At 40.4% G+C, this 26,659-nt stretch overlaps 1 protein-coding gene across 1 annotated transcript in view; it reads right to left on the bottom strand.

Annotated features, from left to right (window-relative positions):
- RELN (reelin) overlaps positions 1–26,659 on the bottom strand; it is a 257,122-nt gene that overhangs the window by 43,981 nt on the left and 186,482 nt on the right. The window contains exons 29-42 of the mRNA XM_010004142.1: positions 25,420–25,655; positions 23,070–23,227; positions 21,957–22,164; positions 16,381–16,457; positions 14,706–14,864; positions 12,548–12,736; positions 12,038–12,311; positions 10,892–11,032; positions 10,621–10,798; positions 9,094–9,178; positions 7,494–7,676; positions 4,906–5,077; positions 4,647–4,749; positions 1,968–2,197 (exon numbers count right to left, since the gene is read on the bottom strand). Coding sequence (XP_010002444.1) covers positions 1,968–2,197; positions 4,647–4,749; positions 4,906–5,077; positions 7,494–7,676; positions 9,094–9,178; positions 10,621–10,798; positions 10,892–11,032; positions 12,038–12,311; positions 12,548–12,736; positions 14,706–14,864; positions 16,381–16,457; positions 21,957–22,164; positions 23,070–23,227; positions 25,420–25,655 — 2,393 coding nt within the window. The remainder of the gene's footprint in view (positions 1–1,967; positions 2,198–4,646; positions 4,750–4,905; positions 5,078–7,493; positions 7,677–9,093; positions 9,179–10,620; positions 10,799–10,891; positions 11,033–12,037; positions 12,312–12,547; positions 12,737–14,705; positions 14,865–16,380; positions 16,458–21,956; positions 22,165–23,069; positions 23,228–25,419; positions 25,656–26,659) is intronic.

Below are 26,659 nucleotides of genomic sequence, written 5' to 3'. Positions count from 1 at the left end.
TTTCCCAATGAGAAAATGTTTTAAAGAAGGACTGAAACCAGAAGAGCGAGAAAGGGAAAGCATGTAATATTATTGCATGTTTAATGTGTCTTGTCAGAGATAGTTCAATGCAGTAGGTGAATCAATAGTATAGGTAGCTGAAAAGGTTTTGTTTTGTTTTGGTAAAAAGGAATTTTTATGAGGGAATTCAGGTGCTAAGGGGTAGCTGATGGATGGGGACACTACCAACATTTTCAAGAAAGATACTCAAGAACTAAAGTTCTGCTGGAAGTCAAGACATTGATTTTAATGAGGGGAAGGACATGAATGTGAGGCTGTGGGTGTTGTAAGCTCCTCTTCAGAGGAGCTCAATGGGCAGGATTCATTCCACCCCTGAGGCACATCAGCTCCTTCTCTCAGGCATGGGTGAAGGCATGACTTGTCTCTGAAGCAGAGAGTGAAATACTGGTCTTGCTGAAGTGGGTGGGGATTCTTCATTGACTCAAGAGGACCTGGGCTTTTGCTGAGAACATATTGTAATTTCCAAAATAAGATATATAGTGGAAATAAAAAATGTCTTCATCTTAATTCAAATATAATCACTTGATGCATTGGTGATGAAAAAGCTGGTGGATTTTTTAGAATTATACAAGGAGCCCGGTTTGGAGTTTTTTTCTTGTTATTCCAGTGGGTTCTGCTGGAGAAAATCCCCCTTCAGCTGTTTGGTCTAGTAATTTCATGGTACCAGATGCCCTGTGGAAGCTGCTCTGCACTGCTGGGTTTGGCTGGCTGTCAGCAATTGGCTTCTGGCTTGGCATGTTAAGGAAGGAACAGGAGGGAAGGTAGGCAGACAGGTCAGAAACACTCTGGAACAGAGGATTAAATCAAAATACCTGCAAGTTTTAAATGAAGTAGGAGTCTGCATAGTCAAGTCTTTCATTTGGAGGGATACATTTGTTGTTGGGTAAAGGGTCAAATAATTATTTTGGGCAAAACCAGAAGGACAAATGAGCTGCTGCAAGAGATGGTTACCTACTCTATGCTGAAGTGTTAACTGTCATAAACCAGAAAATTCAAGCTTAAACTTTAAACATTGTCCTAAATTATTAACCATCCAGGTTTTCCAAACTGTGTTCTCATATTTTATACAGGTCTTTCTTTTTTTCAGAGGCACATCTGGGGCTATTTTTTAGTGGAGGGCCAATTGCAAGCAGAAGTTTCATATATAGTCCCCTAGTCTGACAGTTGCATTAGCTCATTTTCATTCATACTTGTTACAGTTTAATCCTTAATGATGTGACCTTTTACATAAATTGAGCTGATGCTAGATGGCAGTTTTCCCTGAAAAAGTAAACTGTACTGTTTATACTTTGAAAACTACATACTATTAAGTCTGTTGGCACACAGTATTTTTCTATGCTGTGTATCTGCTAGCATTCAACCTGGTTTGTACCACAAACCTCAAGTTCCTGAGTGCAGCAGATAATTTCTTAGAAGCAGAGAACTTTGCAACTAAAAGAGACCTCAGCTGTTTAGATACATCAATTTCCTTACACTGAAGTAGAATCAAGTTTATACTAGCTCACATCTTAATGCATGTTTTTAATGCATGTCAAGTTTAATGCAAGAATATCCTTGATGAATTCAAATGGCTAATGCACTGCAGTAAAGAGCATTGAAGGAGCTTTAAAGATAGTCAGATTTGCATTCATTTTACTATGCAACATACTTCCATAAAAATGTAACCAATTAGATATATGGATAAATAGGAAATTTCCTGTGGTTATTCTATGTTAGCGTTAGGCACAATATATTTTTGGGAATCAACTGAACACTAATTGTCATTCAGGACAAAAAAACGGAGTAAAACTGCTCATCTGGTGTGCTCTTATGAACCACTCTTGTGCTTGGAGAACATTTTGGATGTAAAACAAAAAATAAAACCAAATCAACAAGCAGCTGAGTGGGAACAGGAGCTAGGCACTTACCCACAGAGGTGCAGTTTTCCAAAGTGAATGACCTCCCTTCTCCAGCCCTGGGTGGTGCCCGCGTAGTAAGTGCTACTGGGGTGATGTTCAGTGGAGCACAGGGAGCTGAGGTGGCTGCTGCTGCTGTAGCACAAGGGGAGCAGCAGGTGCCAGGTTGCCCCGAGATCTCGTGAGAACTCCAGCTTTACTGGGTCAGCAGAGGAGCTATCAGTGGTGCAGCCAATATTGATCTGGGGGCCAAGACATGAAAGGCAGAAGCTGATAAAGGGCAGGCTGTGGGAATGGTAATCATTCTTTGCCTTAGTTAGCCTCCCCCACTTGGTACATCCCACTGGGATGATGTACTCAGGACATGCACGTGAACTTTTGCACAGTGCCCTACCTGTTCATGGGCATACCACACTCTGGCTTACCATAAAATGGATGTAATATGAAATCCCCAACTACTTCAACTAAGAGAAAACCATGAAGTTAATTAGACAAAGTTTCAAAGGAGAGATGCTAACATTGCTGGAGAAAATGCATCAGGTCTTGCAGTCCTCTGGGAGGTTCTGGAGTAGTCACAGCACCAAAAAATGTGCGTTTTTAAAAGCAGAAATATTAAAACAAAATGTGAAAGCATAAGCTTTTTGTTAAACTGCTGGGCTGCCCTATGGTCCTCTGTTATGTTACACCTCAAAAAAAAAAAAAAAAGGCAAAAAAAAAAAAGCTTATGCCACAGAGTGTGCTCTGTATCACTTCAATACATTCTTCAGCTTTCATGCTTACTATCCATTTGGTCACATATAGCAGCAAAGCCCTAGGAGACAGCATTAAAAGTATCTAATAGCTGGATTGGATTTAGATTCAATGTCACACCAAAACATAGTTTGGCAGTGTCAAACTTTTCAGGCTATTCTTACAAGAATCCTGATGTAGAGCTCAGTAGAAAAGGCAGAAAAGTTACATAAACTACAATTCTATAACTGAAAAAAAATATAAAATGATGTTTTATACAGATTGTGAGATGCCTTAAGACATATTTTCTGTATGCATCCAGTGCAAATTACTCTGCTTTTCTTTCACATGGATATTAAGATGTTCTTTTAGTTTCAAATTGCTTATATAAAACAAAAATTAGTTATCTGACAGGATTACTCAGTCATATAAATAAGATGTACAATATTTACCATGCAATAAATAAAACCCCATTTTCAATGAAATACAAAGCCTGTCCTAAAACTATAAAACATTTTGGTTTTTTTACATATGGTAGTGAAAAATAAGTGTCTTTCTAACATGCTGCTCTTTAATGAAAATCTATCTCCAAAACCCAGGAATACTTAGAACTGTACATGAATCTTGAAAATGTATCTTACATTCAAATTACTTCATCACTCTTCAGTGCATATAAGTCCCATCAACCTACACTTGACTAGAAGGGTTGTCTACTCATCTGGAAGCTTAGAGAGACACTTGACCCAATATAGGTTTTGACTCTTGGGACAGAAATTTTACTGCATTATGCATAACTTTTTCATTTATACTAATGTCCTCGAGAACATGAGCTGCAAACAATGTTCTTACCCCATATGGAAGTAAGCAAGTAGATTTTATGAAGTTAATGCTCTGAAGACTTATGAATATATTACAATGACCTAAAACATTTTTGTTCTACAGGCTGTAATCTATATTTTAAAACAGAAAATGGCTTGCATTCAATAATACATGAATTAGTAACATGGCAAACTGAAGTGTACATGAGTACACAGCTACACCTAGTTTTCTTGGAAAACCCTCAGTATCATTTTAGTAATTTTTTATAAAGTGCTATCAGTTGCTGTTTAATGCTATAGCATGCTACATTTTTATTAGAAGGAGCCTAGGAATTTACATGAAAGATTCTTTTACAATTTCTTTATGATAATATGATGACCTCTCTCAACTGAATACATACTAGGCTAAATGGTTACCCCCATCAATAGCTGCCCTAGCCAATGCATATTTTAGATTTTGGGATAAAACAGAAACACAGCTTAGCTTAGACTATGTGTTGTCACTGGGGTGCCTTTTTTCCACTGACTATACGAGGAGTACGAAAAATATATTCCTTATTTATGAGCTTTAGGTAACTCCCTATAATGGGAGGAATTCAGGCCATCATGGCCGAAGAACAGCTTCCTCTAGAGTGTCTATGGAAGAAAAAGGAAAGGAGGACCTTGGCTCTCTGAGAAAGTACAACAGTGCAGTTAAGCCAGTAGGTAGGAAACATTAATTTATAATGTCACAGATGAAGTCATAGCTCTTCACTGGGTTAGCTCATAGAAATGCTGCACCCTCATCCTGAGCAGGCTGTGAAGAGGCAATCTGGGCCCTCACTATATTTTGCTCATCACCTTGTCTGCCAGTGGTGACTCTCCAACATGGGCTTTAATGCTGTCAGTGCAAGTATATAGACAGGGACAAAGTAATAATTTAGGCAAGTAGAAGACTTTGAGGCAGACATTTCCCTTATCTGTTAATTAAAAGCTTCACTATACACCCACATGAGAGAAAGTAATATCAAAGCAATGACAGGGGAAATTAGGCAGGCTTCTCTATTTGGCAATCATAACAGCTGGGCAAATACACCAAAGAGCAGAACCTGAAAGAACAGAACTCTATAAACAGAAGGCAAAATAACTTTCTGAGGACAAGTACCTCAAATTGGATTATAGTGTTTTCATTTACACTCAGGTCCCTTGTTGTAATGGAGTGTTCTCCAACTTCATTGGAAACAAATACCATAGCTGAATCTTCTTCCCTGTATAAAGAGGAAATAAGTGTTTCAGAATCAGTATATTAGACAGTCACTTCTTTTTAATTTATTGCTGAAAGATGCTTCAGTCACTTCTTTTTAATTTACTGCTGAAAGATGCTTCAGTCACTTCTTTTTAATTTATTGCTGAAAGATGCTTACGGGGCTCCTTTAGAGGAATATGGGCAATAAAGCCCAATGTTTCCGCCAGGGTAGAAAAACCAGTTGTCCTCTTTGGGACCAAAGTCAAATGTATCCAAAAGGATTATAGGATTCTTTAGGTTATTTCCATCAATAATGAAGTCATCAATAATCCAGATTTCTTCTTTTTTGCCTAAAAGAGAAGAGGAACATTCCTGTTAAGACCTAATAGAACAGAACAGCATGCATGGATTACATGGAGTGCTAAAGGGTGCTACAAGTGTAGCTGCAGCATTTTAATCTTCCATGTTGTTATGCTTTTGTTTGAAATGTTTTTTGGTAGCTCAGGAAGGGCCACAGAAGTGGCTCCGACAAGAAGCTGAGAAGCTCCCCCAGCTCCAAAACCAGCCAAAGAGCCATTAGAGGGACGATAGATGCGCTTCAGCGATTAACATATGCAAGAACCGATGTAACACCTGAGCAGAGAAGGACTTACGGGAGAAGAGCTGTGCTGGGGAAGGAGAGCAGTGCTGGTGGTTGGTGAGGAAGAAGGGGAAGAAGGTGCCCAAGCAGAAGTTTCCCTGCAACCCATGGCGAGATGGCAGCTGTGCCCCTGCACTCGTGGAGGAACAAACGTGGTGGAACATTCCCTGAAGGTGCCAGGAGGGGTGAACTTGGCCACTGGACTTGGATTTTGTGGCCAGAGGATTTGCTGCCTGTGGACTCTGATTGTGCAGCTTTGGAAGACCCCGGTGCCAGGGGAGTTTGTTCCCGAAGGAGCCCGTGACCCTGTGGGAAGCCCAGGCTGAAGCAGCTCCGGACCTCGTGGGAAGGACTCATGAAGGAGAGGTTCGTGGAGGACTCTCTCCCATGGGGAAGAAGGGAAGGACTGTAAGGAATCCTTCTTCCTGAGGAGGAAGGGGCAGCAGGAACCACCAGCCTGTGAACTGACTCTAAACCCCATCCCCTGTCCCCCTGTGCTACTGGGGGGAAGGAGGGAGAGAAACTGGGAACAAAGTGATTTGGGCCCGGGAAGAAGGGAGGGGTGGGGTAACATATGCAAGCCCTGCTCTGTGTGTTGTCTGTGTCCAGTGTGTGTTTGATTAGTCTGAAATTAAATTGTTTTTTTTTCCCCAAGATGAGTCTCTTTTGCCTGGGACCTTAATCAGTGAAGAACCCTCCTTGTTCTTTGTCTCAATCCATGAGCTTTGTCCTCCTCATCCCAGTGTGTGTGTGTGGGGGGGAGTTGAGTGAGTGGCCATGGGGCTGTTCCTTTGTTGTTGTGTTGTCCCAAACCATGACACATGAAAACAGTCCCCATACAGTTCTGCAGCCTGACCCTACAGAATTAACTTTAATGCCTCTAAAAATTGTAGAAGTCAAAGCAAACTGAAGAGTGAAAAACCTGTATTGAATAATTATCTTGCTTGAATTACATTTACTTTGAAACTCTAGCATCAATGTCTTATCTAATTAAGAATCACCTAACTGAGCAGTTGCTGTAGAGCCCAGGCAGCTGGAAAGGATGACTTAACTCTACACCTTTTTCCTGGCACTGAGCAGCTTGTATTTGCCTTACGAGAGCTCTTCAAGACAGAAGGAAACTCTGAATGACCTCTTGCTATGGTGAGTGCAGCAGTGTTTTGGTGGCATGGGCACAACAGGGATGGCTCCTGTGAGAAGCTGCTGGAAGCTCCCAGGGCTCCAATTCCAGCCCTGCCTTTGGCCAAGGCGGAGCCGATTAGGGAAGCTGGATGTGCTTCTGCAAGTAATGTATTCAAGAAGGGGGAAATGAAACTGCAAAAAAAGCCTGCAGGGCAGAAAAGAGCAGAAGGTGAGAGCAATATCTGAGAGGAGATACGAAGGTCTGTGAGGTAGGAGGGGGAATTCTTAGTATCTCATTTCAATTTGTTTTTTTTTTTGTTAGAAGTGAACTAGGCATTTGCCTACATGGAATAAATTGTTGCTGTATCACTATGTCTAAATGATCACTCTAATCCTTTAGAGCCCTTAATGTCAGCTCCTGCTAAGAGATGGGCTCAGAGTAACTTGAGAGCAGAAAGAGACATTTCTTTAGCTGGCACATCTCCTGTAATCAGGAGGAATGAGCTGTGTTCCTCCTGTGGTTTTCTACAGTTCTTTACAATTTAATCAAAAGATTAACTGCTCACTACATACTCTTTCTAAATGAGTTTTTAATGCCTAGTTAATTCTGAGCAAGGTAGGCACACTTCCCCTTTCCACTTGGGACACTTTTGTATAATTGGTGCATTCTAATGGAGCCTCAGTGTAGATGAGAATCAGGCCCGTTAAAAATAACGAGAAGGACCTGAGTCAAGTTAACTTTATTGGTGTGACTTGATCTTCCAGTCCCTCCAGGACCAAAGTCTTCTGCACAGTCAAGGGGTATTATGTTAAGGTACCTTCAGTTACAAGCACACAGCAGCTTTATAAGAACAGTAAACATAATCTTGCAATAATTTTAACTGAAGGGGTTAAAATATACTAAAACATGATTTAAGAGTCACTAGTGTTAAAAAATATAGCCTCTTACAGATGCAGAGCTGTGCAAGTGTGGACCTGGAGTCCCATGTGTGTCTCTTCCTTACCGTTGTTGTAAGGTTGCCAGAGCCTGAACCGCGTCGCATTGCTTTGGGCTGCATAGGGCAGAGGAACATTAATAAAGAGGACATCTGTAGACTGAGTGAAGTAAAACTCATCTATCAGGTGCCAAATGATGCCACCGTTGACAGAATATTGCAGCAGGATAGAATGAGACCTCTCGGGGGTGCCTGGAACACAGGACATATATTTATGTTCATTATAATCCAGTTTTAAAGAGCACTTGCTCAAAACCACTTATTACTCTTACAGAATATGGGTTTCCTTTAACAACAACTTAAACTGTTGAGATGTTTTATGTATATTGTACATATACACCTTCCTCTGCATTCCCTTGCTTGTCTGTCTGCAAAATGTCAATGAATTAGGGGCTAAATTTACATTATATTCAGCATTAGGGAGCTTGTTGGGACTAAGTCCTGGATCCAGGCCTAGGGTTAACAATTCATATAAATTTAATGAGAAAGAATTCTCCTGGAGTTTCACCGCTTTACCTTCTGTGGGTCAAGTGTCAAAATCCAGCCTTGAGCCTTTGGCTATTCCTGCCTTTCAGAATTTATTTATTATTTTTTGTTTTAATTTTTGGCAAGGATCACATGCAGAAATATTTCCAGGGCATAGCTTTGTAAAAGAAGTCTTCACAAAGATTGTGCTTTCAAACATGAAATATTGGGCATGTTATTGCTTTGAGGGATGTTACAGTTTAGGCTGTTACTGTTTTCTCTCTTTTCCATATAATACTTTAAAAATACTATTAAATATATGAAGCTATGAACATGTTCCACCTTCCACCAAAGGGAGAGGGGTTTTTGCACGTTGAGAGTTCAGCCCGGAAGTGCTGGTTCTACAAGAAATGCTGGGAAAAACTTCTGAGACTGTATGGAAGTGACTCAAACTCAGCCAGGTTAGTGGTTCTCCACTGTGTCACTCCTGACTTGGATAAAATTATTTTGCAAAGCTAGAGATGGCAGAGCTTGGAGCAGAGTAAGACTAGACCATTGGCTTAAAAATACCTGTACTAGAGAAACTGTCTCAAGCTTGTTACACCAATGTGCAAACTTGGCTTGCTGAGTCTGAATATTCTTCATACACAATTAAGTAGAATGATAGAGTTCAAGTGATTTCCATGATATCTACTGAAGAATCAAATGGCAAGAGCTTTTAATGTAGTGTACTGAAACTTGAGAATGAAAAACCATGTAGTTACTTATCCATCCCTTAAATAATGTCCTATAGACAGTATTTTATGAACTAAAAAACTGAGAAATTATTTTTTTTCCCCCAACATGCAGCAAAATATCTAAAAAGTCTTGAGCTGTTTTGGTTCTCTTTTACTCAAAGATTGTACTAGCTGTGCTGTTTTTGGCACCATCACAGTTTACTTTTTCTTAGGAGCTGCACAGACAGCCATGAAAGCTGGTGACAAGGCAGGGATAATGCAGATTCTCAAACAAGTTCCCATATTGTCTGCCATGAACTGGTGATTATGCACACTGAAGCTGAAAATGTAAATTCATATTCTTCTCTGTGATAGTCCTATGTACGAAGAAAGCTTGAGAAGTAATAGGAAATCAACAGTTATCTTACCTTTGGCAATAAATTTAAATGAAAACTGGATGTACACAGTATTAGTGCAATCTAGATCTCTTGAAACAAGCATTCTCAGTCCTTCCTGCAAATACAGAATACACAGTGAATCACAGTTCCACTTATTGAAGATGCTCTGCAGCTATTGTTTGAATTTTATCTGACTGTTGGTGGCAGTAAAGAGGTAGCTCTCTGTCTCACACCTTCTCCCAGGCAAAAAAATGGGGATGGTGATGGCATTGGCAAAGGTAGCCACAGTATAAAAAGGGATATAGGTGTGTGTCACCACCAGAGGCACAGCTACATGATCCAGTTCAGGCACAGGTACAGCTTCATGCTCTGAACCACTGGGATGTGATCTGAGCTGCGAGCACTGACTTACTCAGCCATTGAGTCCAAGCCAGTGTACCCTTTTTTTCCGGGCAAATTATATAGTAGCCAAGCACCCTAATTTCCAGGCAGGAAGCCCGCTCTCTAGGAGCTCTTTTCTGTGCCTTAAAAATATTTCATATAAATATCTTATCCTGGGGCAACCTGACTTAGAGCAGTATGGAAATGGAGCAGACAGGAAACCTCAGAGTGACCCCTACGGTCCTCTCCATCTGTGTAGATGAGCTCAACATTTTTTGCATCCTGGGGCCTGAGCCAGTCCCTATTCTGCAGAGATCTGGCACACTCCACCTCTCAGAGCTTCCCCCTTGCTCAGACCCCTTTCCCAAGGGAAACAACCTGCAGGAACAACCAAGCTAAGTTTTAGACAATTCACATGCTGTGATTTGTGATTGGAATTTTCAAAAGAGGTCGAATTGAGTCAAAGTTTTCCAAAGAACTACTTGTAAATAACTCATTTCTACACCCAAAATTGTTAAACTTTGCTTTTTTGAGGCACGTGAAGTCACAGTGTCAAGCTCACCATGTGTGAGCTTAAAATTTGTGTGCTTCTGTGAACCAAAAGCCTTTCTATTTATGTGTTTTGTTGAAGAACTAAGTTCAGAAAATATTATATTTCCTGGCCTTTTTTTTAACCTGCAATTAACAAAGCAAAGCAAACAAAAAAATCCTTAAAGAGCTAGAAAGCTTAAAACCAACAGAATTAAGTAAACCACAGGCTAACTACATAAACATTGATTAAACAGTGCTGACTAATTTGTATTATTCAAAATTCTCAAAAGCCAATCAGGGGATTTCAAGACACAAACACCATTGATTGTAATATGTACCATGTTTCCAAAGCACTCACTTGGCCTCAAGAATCTGAGCTGCAGAGTTTCATTCTTTGCCTTTGGTAGTTAAGGAGGACTTTAAACTACAAGTGACAGTAATAGCCAATGAACAGATGGAAGCCATTCGTTCACGAAAAACAACTGTGACAAATATAGTGTATATTTAGGGCAGATAAACACAATAAAAATGTCAAATTCTAGTCCACAGTCTTTAACATAAACATATGGGGGAAACAAGAAATTTGCTTTGTGTTTCTAACTTTACTGGGTTATATTATTTTTTTCAATATAAGTAGTCTCTGACCCCTTTAAAAATGAGAGCTGTTCCGGACTTGATGGTGTCACCATTCAGGTTTCCCCTCTCAGCCCCGTAGACCTCAGGCCAAAGGTCTGGATGCAAGTTACCGTTGAAATCATCCTTCAGGACAGATGGCAGAGGAATGACAGGGACACAGTACGGACCTCCAAAGCCTCTGTCACACCTAGCAACAAATTGGGAGGAAAAGGTGTTATCCATCTGGCCTAGATAAAACAACATCCTTTCTATGAAGCATGTTAAGTAAGTTTCTACTTACACACAACGACCAGCATCACAGATGCCATGGCCTGAGCACATCCAGGGGCACCCTGTAGCTAGCACCACGTTATCAATAGCCCAAGAATCAACACCAGAAGCATAGTTGTACTGAATCCATCTGAACCGTGTTCTGGGAGAGCTAGAAAAAAACAGAGCAAATGTATTCAGTGCTTCAAAATATCTGCTCCACCAAGTGTGAAATAGTAAAGAAAATCCCATAGGCTTCAGAAGAAAAACTTATTAATATGCATGACTCTCTGTATTTGGAAGAGAGTCATATTCCAGTTCAAACAGCTATGGAGCTAGTCCTGGAACAACACAGAGAGAATTTCCCTCAGACTGACAGGGTATCATTATATTTGTGAAGAATATTCTTTGGAGCATTACTGTGCATCCATTTTCACCACCATATTTTCTGAGTGGTGAAATTTACTGAGAAAATGTGTAGACAGCTTTGAAGAATTACAGAACTATTCAGAATAACTGTAAACAATATAGAGTCATAGAATCATAGAACTATTCAGGTTGGAAAAGACCCTTGGGATCACCAAATCCAACCATCATCCCTACTCTACAAAGTTCTCCAAATCATCATCTGTTCTTTCTAAATGACAGCATAGTTTTATTCAGAGAAATGAATGCCAGCAGGCCTGTCACATCCATCTACAACCATGTGCTATCACTAGGAGGCAGCCAGAACTCTCTTCCTGGTCAAAAGGGAGGACACCACATCCAGTAACAAGCCTTTTGACTTCCTGAATGCCATGACTAACATGCCTAAATGCTGGATGACAACTTATATGCAATGACAGAAAATACTCTTATATGAAAAGATGAGTCAGGGCATTAATTCTTGCTTCTTATCAAGTAAATGTTAGAAGAGCTGGGTTTAGCATTCCTATTCTTGCTGTCATAGATTATAGGCAAGAGTTTAGAATCCACTCATCCAAAATTGTTACTTCCTTCAGTTCTTGCAGTTCACATTATATCTGATGAAATATTTTCAAGTGAAATTTAAAATTCCAATGGCGTGACAACACACATTTAATAATTTAAAAGACATGCAGAGAATTCCCAACTGAGGGATGTTTGCTTAAATTACATAGCAAAATCTATGTCAAACAGTCAGGAGAACAGCACTAACTTGGTCACGGGTGGCAGGTAGACTGTAATTCTCTTCCAGTTTTGGAATCTTTCTGAAGTGTAGATGGAGCTCTCGGTGTAGTGCTGACAGCCGATGGTTGGAGGGACACACTCCTCTGTCACCAGGTGCCAGTCTCTCCCGTTGTTTAAAGAATACTGCAGGTGAATGCTATGGGAATTGCTGAATGGCTTGCTGCAACCCATGCTCAGCTCAAACTGCAAGAAAGTGGAGGCTGATACATGGAAATCCCAAGTCTCTGCATAACGAGGTTTTCCTAGGAAAGGAGAACAACAAAAAAAACAACCAGAAAAAGTGTACATTATGCATATACTTCCAGTACTGTCATTCAAATCTGCTATCTATATTTTTACCTTCACTTTTCAGCCTTCTCTCCGCTGCAGATTACTATATACTTGAATTTGTGTATATCTCCCATATTGTAAAAACTAGACTCATACATAATTTACACAATAGGTGCATACAAATGTAGCAGTGCTGGGTGACACATACCAATGTTTTCACTGAACATCAGAGCTGTATCCATAGACAGGCAGTCGATGTCTACCTGACCTCCTTGTATTCTGTACCAGCTTGCTTGTATATCCACAGTTCCATCAAATTTATCCTGGAAGCCAGTTTGAGAGCTGTCATTCATTCCTATGAGAACATCATCCAAAGCCCACTGAGCTGAATGCTTCCCTATAAAAAGCAGAATGGGAATGTTAGTGGAGTCCCTGATAATTATTTTTCATGCCCATATACTGCATTCACCCAGTGAGCAGTGCTCAGTCATGTAGACTGAGCACTATTAAAATAGACTAAAACATTGCTCAAGAATCAACCTGGACTCTGGAGTAGGTTTCTACTTCAGACAAGGAATTTCCCTCTTCATTTCTCAAGCTTCAGTGCCTTCATCATCATACACTCTCCTTCTGTTTGAATGAAACACTCCCTGAGCCCCTAGATTGGGGATTTTCATTTTATGGGCCACAGCCTTCCTGCCACTAAATTGGAAAGGCCTCTGTTGAGTCCCCAGAGTACCTTTTGTAGGGAAGAAGATAGTACACAAAGGAAAATGCTGAAGGCTTTTGATACAGATAATATTAATGGAAGTGCTCTTCACCTTCTCATTTCTGGAAACCTCTCTTCTGCTGTCCAGGCTACAGGCATCTCAGTTCCCAGTCATCTCTAGTTTATTTCTCCAGCCCATCATTTCAATTCACCTTCCTACCAGCATGCTGAAAATGCCATCTTACCATACAATCACTGCTCTCACAGGAGAAGAAAGCAAGTCTTGACAATAAATTGTGATCTCTCAGTGATGTGCCAGGACTTTTGTCTTGCCACTATGAGGAACATGGGGCATGGCTGATAGGGCCACTCTGTATTGTGTTATGGCAGACAAAGGACAACCTATGAGGCAGCTGATATCTGTAATGAGGAGTGGTTGTCACCTATGGGTGAAGGTATGGAAGATGGTATTTGAATTTCCATGCATAAAGGTTGTCTCTGACTGGGAGCCACAAGACTGCCATCAGACTCTTAGAGTGACTACTGTAAGTAGGGACAGATGTCATCCAGGTGGCCCTAGAGCAAGCAGTCACCAGAAGGAAACAGGTAAGGAGCAACAGGTCTGACATGGCACGACTTCCCAGTGCAAATGATGGTGGCAGAATGATGGTCTGTGGTGCACCAGTTCCTGCTCAGCATTCTTCCCAAATGAACTGGTTTCTTAACTAAATCACATACCTCTTGCCTTGTCTGCTTGCTTGCCTAGGGAGAACAATTAATTCCAGCACACATATTGTAAGAAAATGTACAAATAAAAAAGAGACATCAAAATGATAAATTATATCCAAGAAGCAGCATACCATAATTACCTGAATGTAAGCTGTGTGCTTTTCTCTCCAGGGAATTGCTGCTAAAATGTACATTTCTACATTTCTGAACATCACCTTCTATTTCCTGCAGGGATCCATGAGCTGCTGCCTTGCACAAAGGCAAGACACTTAATTAGGACATTTTTAATAGTGGTAACATGCCCCAGCACAAGGCACGAGCTCTCACAGCAGCTGTAGGTATCCATCAGCACTTGGTTTTTACTTTCAGCTGGGAATGTGGGAAGTGGCTGAGTGGGCCTTGGAGGTGCAGCAGAAAGCAGGGGAGCAGGGCGACGGGACACCAGAAATGGCAGTGGACAGGGGTCCCATTTGGAGTGTGGAGATATGTAAAACAGGGAGATGGGAGCCACCAGGTAGGCAGATTCAAGGCCAAGTTATGCCTGCCTTGCCAAAAGAGACAAAAATTGAAATAAAATATGAAGGCCAGTTTGCATCTCAGGTCACTCTGTACTCAGGTAAATCCTCTAAGCTTATTCAAGCTTTTCTGTGTAATATTATTTTCTTCTCCTGAATTATGTCTCAGCATTTTTGGTTGAAACTTAGCTCTTAAGCAATTTTACTCTTAAGCCCACTATTCTGCGTGGTGCTAGAAAGAAAATAGTGTCTGCAGTGTGACTGAGGAAAGCCTAGATGTTCTCTTACAGCACCCAAACTGTTGCCCATACAGTATTTTTGGTAAGATAAGGTTTCTGCAGACCATGAGAAGCACTGACACGTGGGTTGTGTAAAGCTGCTCAATGAATGCTCAGGATGATGCTGCTCATTACCGTGCTGCGGCTGCCACCAGCGGAAAGCGGTGGCCGCGGTTTTGGCCTCCCGAGGTAGGTCTATCGAAACAACCTGGGGTTCCAGGTATGACATGAAGTCCAGCTCTCGCAGCAAGTGCCAGGTGATCCCGTTATCATTTGTGTACTGAACAACAAGCCCTGTATTTAAAATTAAGAAAGGCAGTGAGTGTGATGGTAGAGAGCAAAGGGGGCAGCTCTTCAGCTGGTTCTCAGGAGCTGCTGAGTCCTCTTCAGCATGTGCCAGATTTGGCATCATCCCTTTTAGTGTTTCCTGATCCAGGAGCATTTTCTGGACCAAGTGCTACTGCAAAGGTGACATAGGCTCAGCAGCTACCACATATTATCTTTCTTGAATCCACCAAACTAAAAGGATCAAATCTTTTGCAAACTCACTGAAACTAATGATTGTACCACAGAAATCAAAGGAATCATGTGACTTTCTTAATATACTCAGTATTTATTTCACACTGGGTAGCCTTGCAGTTTGTATGGAACACTAAGTTGAAATTCTGATAGCTGGGTTCCCAATACAGGTAGTTCACAGTGCTCATGCTACCTATGCATGCTCAAAGCACCTTTAAACATTAGCTATTGTAACACTGCTATAATTTAAAATAGTCTTCATATTTTACACACAGTATGATAAAGTCACTTATGAGCTCATTGCAGGGAATAATACAAGAAAGAAGCACTTCTTATAATTATTCCTTTTCTTAAAACTCTTTCATACTGGAGTACATCAAAAGATAATGGATTTTCTCATGTCTTACGCTGGTACAAATGAGAGAAGAATCAAACCCTCAGTGTAATCTGTGCTGAAAGATGGCAATTCAGAGTCAGTATCAATGTAAATGCCAAATGTTAGGAGTCCACTGATGTCAAATTATTTCTACTGAGAGGAAAATTAGATTTTCTCATATACCAGATGTCAGAGATCTGTCTTCATGCAATTAGACCACTTTACACGGGGATCTTGCTCCCAAAACTGCCACTCCTTCCCACATACAACTATCAGCCTCTCGCCCCAATCACTCTAAGCATGTGGGTACAATACGAAAGGAGACAGCTGGGAGAGATTAATTTCTTTAGACTAAATACATCTTTGTCTGCAGTTTTATAATTTTGCATTTCAAGTAAATCAGGCAAGAGCTTGGGTTGGAAGGCAATCTTTAGTTAGACCCACTGGTGCAGTTGAGAAGCTGAATAAGTTTTCAGGCACACAACGCTACTTCAGGCCAGAAATGGAGGTTTCCCACTTTATGCCTTACTTGAATTTTATTCCTTTTATTTCAGACCTGAAGAAAGCCTTCTATACTTGTAAATTTACCTGTTCTCTCCCACTACCAAGCAGTCTCATACAAGCTATTACTTCTTGTAAATGGTGTCTTAAACCATCACAGCTACGACAAATTTACTCCTATTGATAGATCACCCTTAGGTTTAGTGGAAACAAGTATAAATACAAATGTGGAACAAAAGTAAATAGTTTTCTGCACCATTTCTGAAAACTGAAGAGGTAACTGATTTATGTTTACAATAAAACAATATCTTTTTGATTTTGTAAAGGCAGTAAAAGGCAAACAACTTTAGAAGACCCAAAATACAAAAAGCTTATTATAAGGAAAAGAGTGAAGAAAAAAGTGAATGAATTTACCTTCATTCCTGGCTCTTGGTCTGTTGCAGGAGTTACCAATAGCCTTGCTTCCAATTTGTATATAAAATTGAACCAGCCTGTTAAAAAATCAGGGTAGGAGAGAAGTGTAATTATCTTCTGATAGCACATGATCAGTTAGGATAACTCTCCTTTCTTAACTATCATGGCATTTTCATTTAGGTCATTATTCCAGGTTTATTGATCAGGTAATGTTCCCAGTGAAATCAAGCATTGGCATAGTAAGCAGTGGAGGACCCCAGAGAGAAGGTGGTGATGTGGTTTATTGATCTTGTGCCTAATAAATCTATTGTTGGACTGAGCAACAGATTTTTACAGTTGCTTATTTCACACATAGATGCAAAAACTCCAGAGCAGGTAAATGTGCTCCTCACATCACATCTTACCTTGGCCTCTTGTGACTGCAAATTGGTTTGAGCTTTAAAATACAATATTAGAGTTTTAGTAAATTTATTATATCCTCACTAAACCACCAATCCTTTTTTTGGTCCTTAGATTCTTGATTTAAATTATTTTCAGTGAAAAGAGTTCATGGGACATTTTGTGAAAAAGACCCTTTGATTTTGAGTGTGTACATTTTATTTCATTGAATATCCTCTTGTTCTCACATCATGAGACAGGGAAAAAAATCTTCCTGATCTGCCTACCTTGCAAGCTTCCCTTTAGTAGCTGCTTTTTTCACTACACTACCTTCTTCGCCTTTCCACAGTGAACCATGGCAACCTTTCCATGTGTGTCTCTGCATGACAGTTTTTCCATGTCTTTCATTTTTGCCATAACCATTTTCTGCAACCCTTCTAAAGCTGCAACAACCCTTTGAGACAGAGTTGCTGGTTTTATTGACTGAACTTTGTCTAAGCCTGGAACATTCCTATCTAGCTATATTTGAATTAATAATTATCTCATCCTTGTGCTCCAAAACATAGTTGATTTTTTTCCCAATCTACAGTGATGCTCTGGTACTCTTGCTGAACTGGTATTTTTAATTGGGACTTTTGTGATACCACAGTAATTTACATTTCCTCTTAGATGTGTACTATTGTGCTATGTAACAGCAATTGGTTTAAATTAATATCTGCTGCTTACTCACCAAATTTAATTGAATGTCTCTGACATTTAGCTCAGTCTTATCTAGAAATAATTATTGTAAAGAGCACTGAGATGGCTGAGAATGTGATCAGCTCCTCATCTATGCCTTCTTCACAGGTTGTCTGCAGTGCACACCTGAAACAGCACCTGAGCAGAGCAGGGGACCTGGACTCACCACTATGCTGAGCTTTTGCATGCTAAAAGTTGATTATGCCATTCTCCTTGTTTCCTAGCCAGTTTTTGGCTTAGGATGGTGCCTGCCTGTTGTGTTACAACTATCAGAGTATTTGCTGATGCGATGTTTTTGGCAAACAACTGCCTGTCTCTTGTGCTGGGGGTGTCCTCATGGAGCACATAGGGAGAGATGGGGTCATTGCCATGCAGAGGTTTTGGAGAAATAAACCCCACAAATATAAAGGAAACCAGGGCTCATAAATTCTACGGCTTGTAGATAACTTCTTTATTTTAAATATTTATTTTCCAGGTGGATTTGTGTCTCTGTGTGAAGGAACACAGCTTGATTTGTCACTCAAGTAACTCCCCACAAGGATAACTCTTTTCACTTCAGGGGATTTGGTTCTTATTTGTAGTGACATCAGTAAAATCACAGCTAAGTCACAGAACTACAGCCAGAGCAGGTACAACACAGCTAGGACTCCAATTTCCCTCATCCACTATTATATACACATTGTCACAATCCTCTTCTGATTCTAAACTCCACCTCACTCCAGTTCTGTTATTGCAACTGGTATCTCCTGTGTGAGATCTTTTGTGTATCCACAGGGACTAGGACAAACCAGATCATTCTCATGAGTCTCATTCATAATATAACCCCATAGATAGCTCAAGAACAAACAGGTTGACAGTATTACACTATTTAGCCTGGTAGGTCCTATTGTTTGCTGCAGTGCTGTTGTCTGAGACAGTATTCAGACAATAAAACACTAGACAGCAGTCTCAGGGGTAAAAAGATTTACAGTCCTATGATTACATTCTCTTTTGTGCTTGCCAAATGTAAAGATCGGTAGAAAGCAAAAACAAGGGACAAAAAATCCCCTTCTGCAGAAGGGGGAATCAGCCCATCTGATCTGTAAACATTTGACCTAGAGCAGCTCTCTGGGATGGTTGCACAGTCATTAGCAACTGAGTCTGTAATGCAGACAGGAGCCAAGTCAGCTAACAAGCCAGATGTCACCACTTGGAAAAAAACAAAAAAAGCATTCCATGTTTTTTATCGAGCTGCCAGGTAGGCTCTGTGTGCAAATGCTCTCGCTGAACAGATAGTGAAGAGTGTCATGAGGGAGAGGCCATCAAAAAAGGAAGCAGTATTTCATCAGTAACCAAAATGCACCCAGTAACTCTGTTGTCAGGAGGATGGAACTGGTGAAATTATGCCTTTGGTGCACTGGGCCATGCAAAAAGGAAGGATTTTCTGAAGTGTGGAGCAAAAAAATGGTCTGGGTGAAATGAATTTTGACACTTGCTGCTCTCAGTGCTGTGGGACATTTCTGCTAATGTCTATGAAAAAAGTGTAATAAACCATAAAAGGAATAAGGAGACAAAAGGACAAAGCTAAGATTATGATAGCACTTAAGGTCTATGCTAGCAATTGAGTCTTGCTTATGAACCTTGGATTCAGGGAGCAAGCTTAAGTTCTAAATGTTCTTAGCTTGAAACCTGAGTTTGGCAGTGGCCCTTTGGGCTGCTTCCCCGAGCAGTACCAGGCACCTTGGGTTGGCAATTCTTAAACCCTTTGCAGCAGAACTAACTAGCAGCACTGAGCCCCCACAGACCCCACTCCTCTGGGAAGAGAAGGGTGAGGGGGAAAAGGGTCTTCTACATTCCTTACAGAAAATGTACATTTTACATATGAGAAGCTGTAACTGAAGCAAGATGATAGGGAATATGCATAGGTGGATCTGCAGGAATTCAGGATGAAAATAAAACTTTAATGTCTTGCAATGTTTTTCTATTTTTTTGCTCCTCCATACCTGATTTAATGAAACAAGATCTTAAAAGGTCTGGAAAAAACACTATTAACCTGAAAAATAAGAGGATTAAACATCTACTGCAGGAGTTTCAGCCTTCCTATTCAGAACCCTCAATCCCCATATCTAATGGTGTGTCTTTCAAGGCATATTTTCCTGTGGTTTATTCAGTCACCAAAACCCTCAACAAAAAAACTCATGCAGAAATAAAAGATAACTGTGCAGGGGCTAAGATGACCCCTAATAAGATAACTGAATTTTATGCAAGGCATTGTTGAATGCAAAAAGTTATTCCAAAATGGGAAAAAGTGCTTCCTTCTAATCTCCTCTTTTAAGTGACATTAATTTTAGCTCAAATAATGCAATTCATTTTAGGGTATAGGCCTTTCAGTTAACCCCTCACACTCTCACAAACTTAGGCTGTCCTTTGCTTCTAGGAAGAAAGAGCCAGTTAATGTTACAGATGATCTCCAACATTAAAGTAAGATGCACCTGTTCTAAGCAAGGTGACTGAAGGCTGGATGTCTAAGTTTTGCATGATCAACCCAGATTCCCTTATAATTAATGACAACAAATTCATGGTTCTAGAAGAGAAAGCACTGACCTTAGCTTTCCCAATTTTAGGATGAGTTGCATTACCCTTTTGAAGCAGCTACTTCTTTCCTTTCAGCATAAAAGCAGCTGATGGTAATTGCTGTAATCTAAGGAGCCCATGTTCTGGTCCAGCTGCATGAGATGGATCCTACCCTTGAGCACACCCGTGGCTGAAGCAACTGAAAATCGATATTAATCCCATTTGTGTTTGAGCTGATCGACGCTTTTGTTCTGTCTAAAACCAGCCCAGGGTTGTGGTGTCAAACTTGACTTGGTCATGGAAGTTAAACTGCTCACTGTGATGCTTATATAAAAAAAGTGCTGGTTTATATTGACAAAATGATCAGTTGCAATAGGAGGGCAGCTGACATGGTGAGCATGTGCTCAGAAGAAGGGTCTTAGTTGCTCTTATCAGGTGTCCCTCTGGCCAATTATATTCTTGTGGCAGTTTTGAGGCATCAGATGGCCATGTTCTCATGCGAAATTGAAATAGTTATAGATTAAAAAATCAAAAAGGAGTGTTGCTCAGTATTTTAAAACTTCTTTTTGCTTTTTTAAAATGGTTGAAACTCTCTAAAAATAGAAAGCTACAAATATGAATATCTGGCATTAAAAGTGATTTCAAAGTAAGCTTAAAGCTAAAGAAAATCCTTTTCTTTTAAAAAAAAGATTTATCCAGAAATGAATGAATAACTAAAGAATACCATTTTAACATAGACTTCTTGATGATGTGGTTACTTCCAATATTATGCTTCATAGGATTAATAATATGAGATTTAAAAAGACAGTGGAACAGAAAATAAATGCTCATATCTTCCCAGAGTTCCAGTGCAAACATGAATTTGTCCAAAGCATATTTGTCAAGCAATTAATTAATTTAATTATTAAGTAATTTAGGTAATTATATAAATAATTCACATATTTGTCAGAGGAAAATTTGTCAGACATGCAGGGGACAGAAGAAAGGCAGCTGATGCTGTGCTGCTCAGTGCTGGGGAGCAGCTGAGGATCTCCGCAACCCCACAGCACCCATTCTGCCCCAAAGAGCACCCCTTGTCTGAGCTGGAGAGTGGCAGCAGTCACTTGTAACCAATCTTCGCTGAATGAACCCACAAATTAAATCATGCAGCAATTATTTAATACTCTTGGAGCAGTATTTGTCAGGGGACAAATTTCATTAAGCCAACTGATATAATTGTAGGGTGGGCAAAGTTTCAGGTGCTTGATCCCTCATGAGACTGGACAAAACAGCAGCAAACTCCAGGCTAAATAATGGTTAGAATTAACAACTCTTTGTTTATCCTAATTACATAAATCAATGAGATAATTTAAGCAAAAAAGGATAATTGGTACTAGCAGAGTTGGATTCAGCTGTGGAGGGGAGAGGTGAAGGCTTGTTAGCCTCTTGACTACACAGAAACAATCCACATTCTATTTTTTTACACTTCTGACAAGTGGACTAATTCACAACATCTGGCAAGGAAGCAACAGCTTGTTGCTGCGCCACCGCCGTGCCTGCAGCTCAGTGCAGCCCACGGAAAGGGAGCTTTTCTGCCCAGCGATGGGCAGTATTGTAGGTTTGGTGCAGTCTCAAGACCACATCTTCTGCCTGTCCATCTAGAATACAGTGCAAGCCATCTTCTCAGAAGGATGAACAGCTCTTATTTTCTACACTGCTATTCTCTTTCTAGCCCAAGCTTTCCCACTCAAGAAAAGGAAATAGTTCATCAGAATTAACAAAAAAGTAGTTTCTCTCCTTTAAGATTTCTTATACAAGTTCCGATGACCTGGAAGACATTTCACATCTTCTCACACCTACACTTTAATAACATAGAGGAGACAACATGAATACACAGACAATTGTGAGAAGCAATACAGAGGATTGACCTGATATTTGTGGTGTCCAGAGGAACAGTCCGCGCCTCCCTTTTGCCAGGTCCATTAAAGTACAGAGATTTTCCATCGCTGAGCACACCACAGCCTGTCCCAACCTGACCTCCTGTTATCTTGTACCAGAGAGGACTTAGCTTCCTTTCAAACCTGTCGAACATCTCACTGTGATTAGGCACGTTAGACACACAGGTTCCATGTGATGCTTCAAGAAAACAGAATAAATACGGGAGATGCTTTGGTGAAACTCAGCTGAACAGAGCAAAGGTCAGATACAGTACATCAGCAAACAGTTCTGTTGCATCCACATACAACAAAGTACCAGGCTTTTCTAAAAAACTGCCCAGACAACAGGATTGTACCTTTTTTAACCCTCTGTACTATTTTTTGTAGGCAGAATAAGCCCTCTTCCTTTAAAGGCTAGGATGGCTTATTTCACTAGGTGAAAAACAGTTGTGCTTTATGTTGTTAAGACATTTAACGTAAACAGAAAAATATTATCCTTTTATTTTGTTTTAAACAAATGGAATAAAAGATGTTAGCATATTGCTTTGTTGGTATAGGGGGTTTAAAATTGTGCAGCATGCAACTGGTTGTCTCAGTCATTGTTTTTTGCATTGAATTTGTTGGGGTTTTTTTTTGTGTTTCAGCATAAAAGCCCCTGAAACCAAAAGTGAGCAGAATTTTCCACAGAAGGGCCTGTCTGAACATATGTTCCTTCCTGGTCCCATGCCATCTGATGGCCAGGGGACCCAAGAACAGCAGTGATTATTTTGAAGATGATCCAAAGGCTTTTAAGCAGACTTTTTAGTTTCTACGATTTTATTTTATTTTCTCTTCTATCGCTGGTCCCTTCCCCATTCATACAGATGGTGATGTTCAAACATTGTCGTTGCCATAAAGATCACTGGTGCCCACACCCTTCAGCTGCTCTGTTTTGCCTGTGCTGAATCTTACCTAACAAAATGAAAACATTCTTGCTGGCAGCCCATGAAATTGGTGTCACCCTCTATTTTACTGGAATTTTGCAGAGGAAAAGCAAGATGCTAGATTTACAGCTCTAATTCAGCCAACCCTTACTGTCACCCCACCTGAAAAGGAGTGTCCTACCTGTGTAGCCCAGGTCACAGAAGCAGACCCCGGAGACGCAGTCCCCGTGACCATTGCAGTAGTTGGGGCAGGGCTCGGAAATGTAGACGCTGTCCAAGCCAAAGGGAGGGACACTCTTGTGGGAGCTGCTCTCCTGGATCCAGCGGAATCGAGTCTTACTGCAGAGCAACAACCATGAAAGGCATGCTGTTACTATTCCCAGCTTCAATATCTACTGCTCCTTTTATTTGAGATTAAAAGGAGCTTTTCCTGCATCTGCTATTTGCAAATAAGATGCCTGGAAAATATTTCTGACATCCTACATTTTGTGCGACTTTGCTTCTAGATATTTTTTTCCAGATTTTTTTGGATGTGTTTTGATTTCCTCTATTTCTTTGGCCCATATTCACCAGTGTCATGGAAAGAACAGATAGATGGTTTTATCAACAAGAGTGAATGATTACATGTGGCTCTGAAGGCACCTTTCATTACTCGGTTCAACCCAAACTGCTAATTACATTTTAAAATCCCAGAGCACCATTTCTTATGGTACTTTTCAAAAGAACTTGGTAATGACAGAGATGCAGAGTTTATTACAGGATATATATAACTTTAAGTAAAAAACCTTCAAGAAATTTGGATACAAGAAAAACCATCCACTTTATAAAAATAATGGCAGATAACCTGTCCTACATGTGGACAGGAACAAAAATTTTTTATTCTTAAATCACAACGTGAAATTCCTGGAAAACCATGATCTACTAATCCTTAGCCTGTAGAACTGAAAATGCTTTGGTGAGCCTACACTAAGTTACTCCAGCCAACCCACTGCATAGGAAATTTGCTGAAGAAAAAAACAATTTGTTTTTTAATTTCCACTCTTTAACTTTTAACTGAAGCATTTTATAGGAGCTCCAGAGAGGGGAAGAGACTTAAAATCTCATTGTCAATCCAATGGATTAACTAAGAACCTTCTTGTAATAAACCTATTGCTTTTTTCTTGTTATGCACTGGAATTTGGTAAGCAGGGGATCACTGTGCTAGTGCTATCAACTGATGAAATAGGATGCTCTCTGGATAGCCCCTGAACTATGATTTCCAAAGTGACCCACACTGCTGAGACTGTTGTCACACACACAATACTTACATCTTTAATGTATTTAGGATGAGCTGCTTCTTCCCCATCACATTACTGAACATAATGCCAAACAGATTGCTGCTATTGATTCTGCTCTACTTGTTTTTGGTAAATCAAATCAGCTGGTGTCAGATCTGTGCTATTTGGCACCTGCTTTTATTGACTAATTACTGAAGAAATGACAAACTTGTTATGGTACGTGCTGTTACTTCAGCTCCTTGCAGCAAAGGAACTGGCTTCCCTGCTACACAATGTGTCATGTACTCAAAATCTGTCCTGTGCCTGCAGGGGGCACTGGGGGATGGCTGGGAGCTTGGAGAGATGGCCACTGGCTGTGCTGGCAGTCTTGGCAGTGCTTGGTGCAGGCGGCAAATCTGATTGTGGGGCTCTACTGATGGGGTAAGACAGCAAGCAAGAAACTTCAAATCCAAGTGAGACTGAGAAAAGCCTCCTGGTTTTAGAGCTTATTTCCATCTTCCACTGTCTGATGTTTTCTCATCTGTATGAACCCAATGCTAAGGTTGTACTTGAAGAGGACCACACCTGTCATTCCTCCCACCACTGACTTTGGCTGTCTCAGGCACCTTCAATGATGCAGCACATTATGCAGCAGCTCAAATACCCTTCTAGGCTTTCTTTGCCCACTGGTAAATGTAAAAATTAGTTCTGTTTGAATGGCTTATTTGATTCAAGTGCCATATCACTCTTTTGCTGGTGTATCTGACCTGACTGGTATGTGTAAAGACAGCAGCATGATAAAGAGATTGATGTAAAATTAAAATGTTTTGGGTTCCTTGTTGCTTTGTAATTTAATTATATAGACCATTCTGACACCTTTAAAATGGAAAGCTTCCCCCTGTTTTGGAAAGCACTGTGCATTTGTGCCAGGGGAAGTTTAGATTGGATATCAGGAAAAAATTATTTACTGAACGGGTTGTCAGGCATTGGAACAGGCTGTCCAGGGAAGTGGTCAATACCATCCCTGGAGGTATTTAAAAGACATGTAAATGTGGTGCTTAGGGACATGGTTTAGTGGTGGATTTGGCAGTATGCTAGGTTACTGTTGATGATCTTAAAGGTCTCTTCCAACCCAGACATTCCTATGATTCTATTATTTTTCCCAGATCTGCCTATTTTTAACACCATTTGTTTACAGCTTGCAACGTCTTCCTAATATAGCATCAAAGAAGAGGCAACTAATTCACAGCATCATTGGTTTACAAGGTACAGTACCTGGCTGCAAGTGACCTGGGAATAATAATAGTAATTCTTGTCCAGTCCTCAAAGTCTCCTGTGTGATACACAGTGGGCTCGCTCAGCTCCCGGGAGCTTCCCTCACATCCTTTCATTCCTGGAGATGCAGGGTAGCAGCCTTCCTTCACGAGCGACCAGAAGAGCCCAGCGTCATGTGAGTACTGAAGCAGAACGGGAGCAGAGCTGCTGTACTGGTTGGTGCAACCAATGTTCAGCTGTGAAAAAAGCAGAGCACCAGATAGATAAACCTTCACTGTTACTGGTAGTTATTGGCTGCAAACCTCCTTTGACTTTTTGCTTTGGGAGGCTTAGTGCTTGGAACACTTGCTTTGACCCCGTCTGGCAAAGAGTGACTGATGCATGGAGTTTGTTTCTTCATGTATATGACATTTCTCAGTAAAAATTCCTGCTATCCCTTCATCAAGGTTGCTGGGTTCAGCACACCAAAATGTCCAAAGAGCTTTTCAAAGGTCACAAACATCAAACTTTGCACATGCACCTACATGCCCAGGAGGTGTGGGAAGAGCTGTATCCTCTGAGACCCCTTCCATCGGTGGCCCACTCAATGTGCCCAGAGGATCAACCTGGCTCCCAGGTCCCTCCTGCCCTGGGCTGGAAGCCAAGTCATTGGCCAGGCAGGAATGAAGTTGGGCCCTCAGAGGAGAGCAAAATTGGGTGAAGTAGAAAAATGCATATTGAAATGTGAAATGAGGATGTAACTAAGACAAAAATCAACTGCTGATTTGAAGTTTTCAGTTTCATTTTTCAAGCTATCAGAAAAATGTTTTTATTATTTTATTGCAGTAATTCTACTTGAGCTGTTGAATGTAAACCAAAATAATTCATGTAAAATGAAATAATTTTGACAAAAAAACTGTCTTTGAGTTTATCAGTGCAAAATTATTCCAGGGAACTATTTAAAAGGGAAGTTTCACAAACTCAGGGAAACATTTAACCATATGTTTAAAATTAAAGCATCCAAACAGGACTGACTCATTTATGTTCAAGCCAGTTTAAAAGTTGTCCAAAAAGAGAAAAGTATAAATTCAGGCTTTATATAACCGACTTCATAAAGAAGAGCTCACTGTTTTCTGATACATGTGTTTATGTTTTGTATATTGGTGTTATATTGCCAAGCGTTTCAGTGATGGAAAGTGTATGAAATATTTTTAAAGTATTGCTCTTCTAGATTAAATTACTTTTGAAATGCTGTTTGATC

This window comes from Chaetura pelagica, unplaced genomic scaffold (genome assembly GCF_000747805.2).
Source record: "Chaetura pelagica isolate M959 unplaced genomic scaffold, ChaPel_1.0 scaffold141, whole genome shotgun sequence".
Classification (NCBI taxonomy): domain Eukaryota; kingdom Metazoa; phylum Chordata; class Aves; order Apodiformes; family Apodidae; genus Chaetura; species Chaetura pelagica.
Note: the sequence above shows the minus strand (reverse complement) of the source record. Positions and strands in the feature narration are given on the sequence as shown.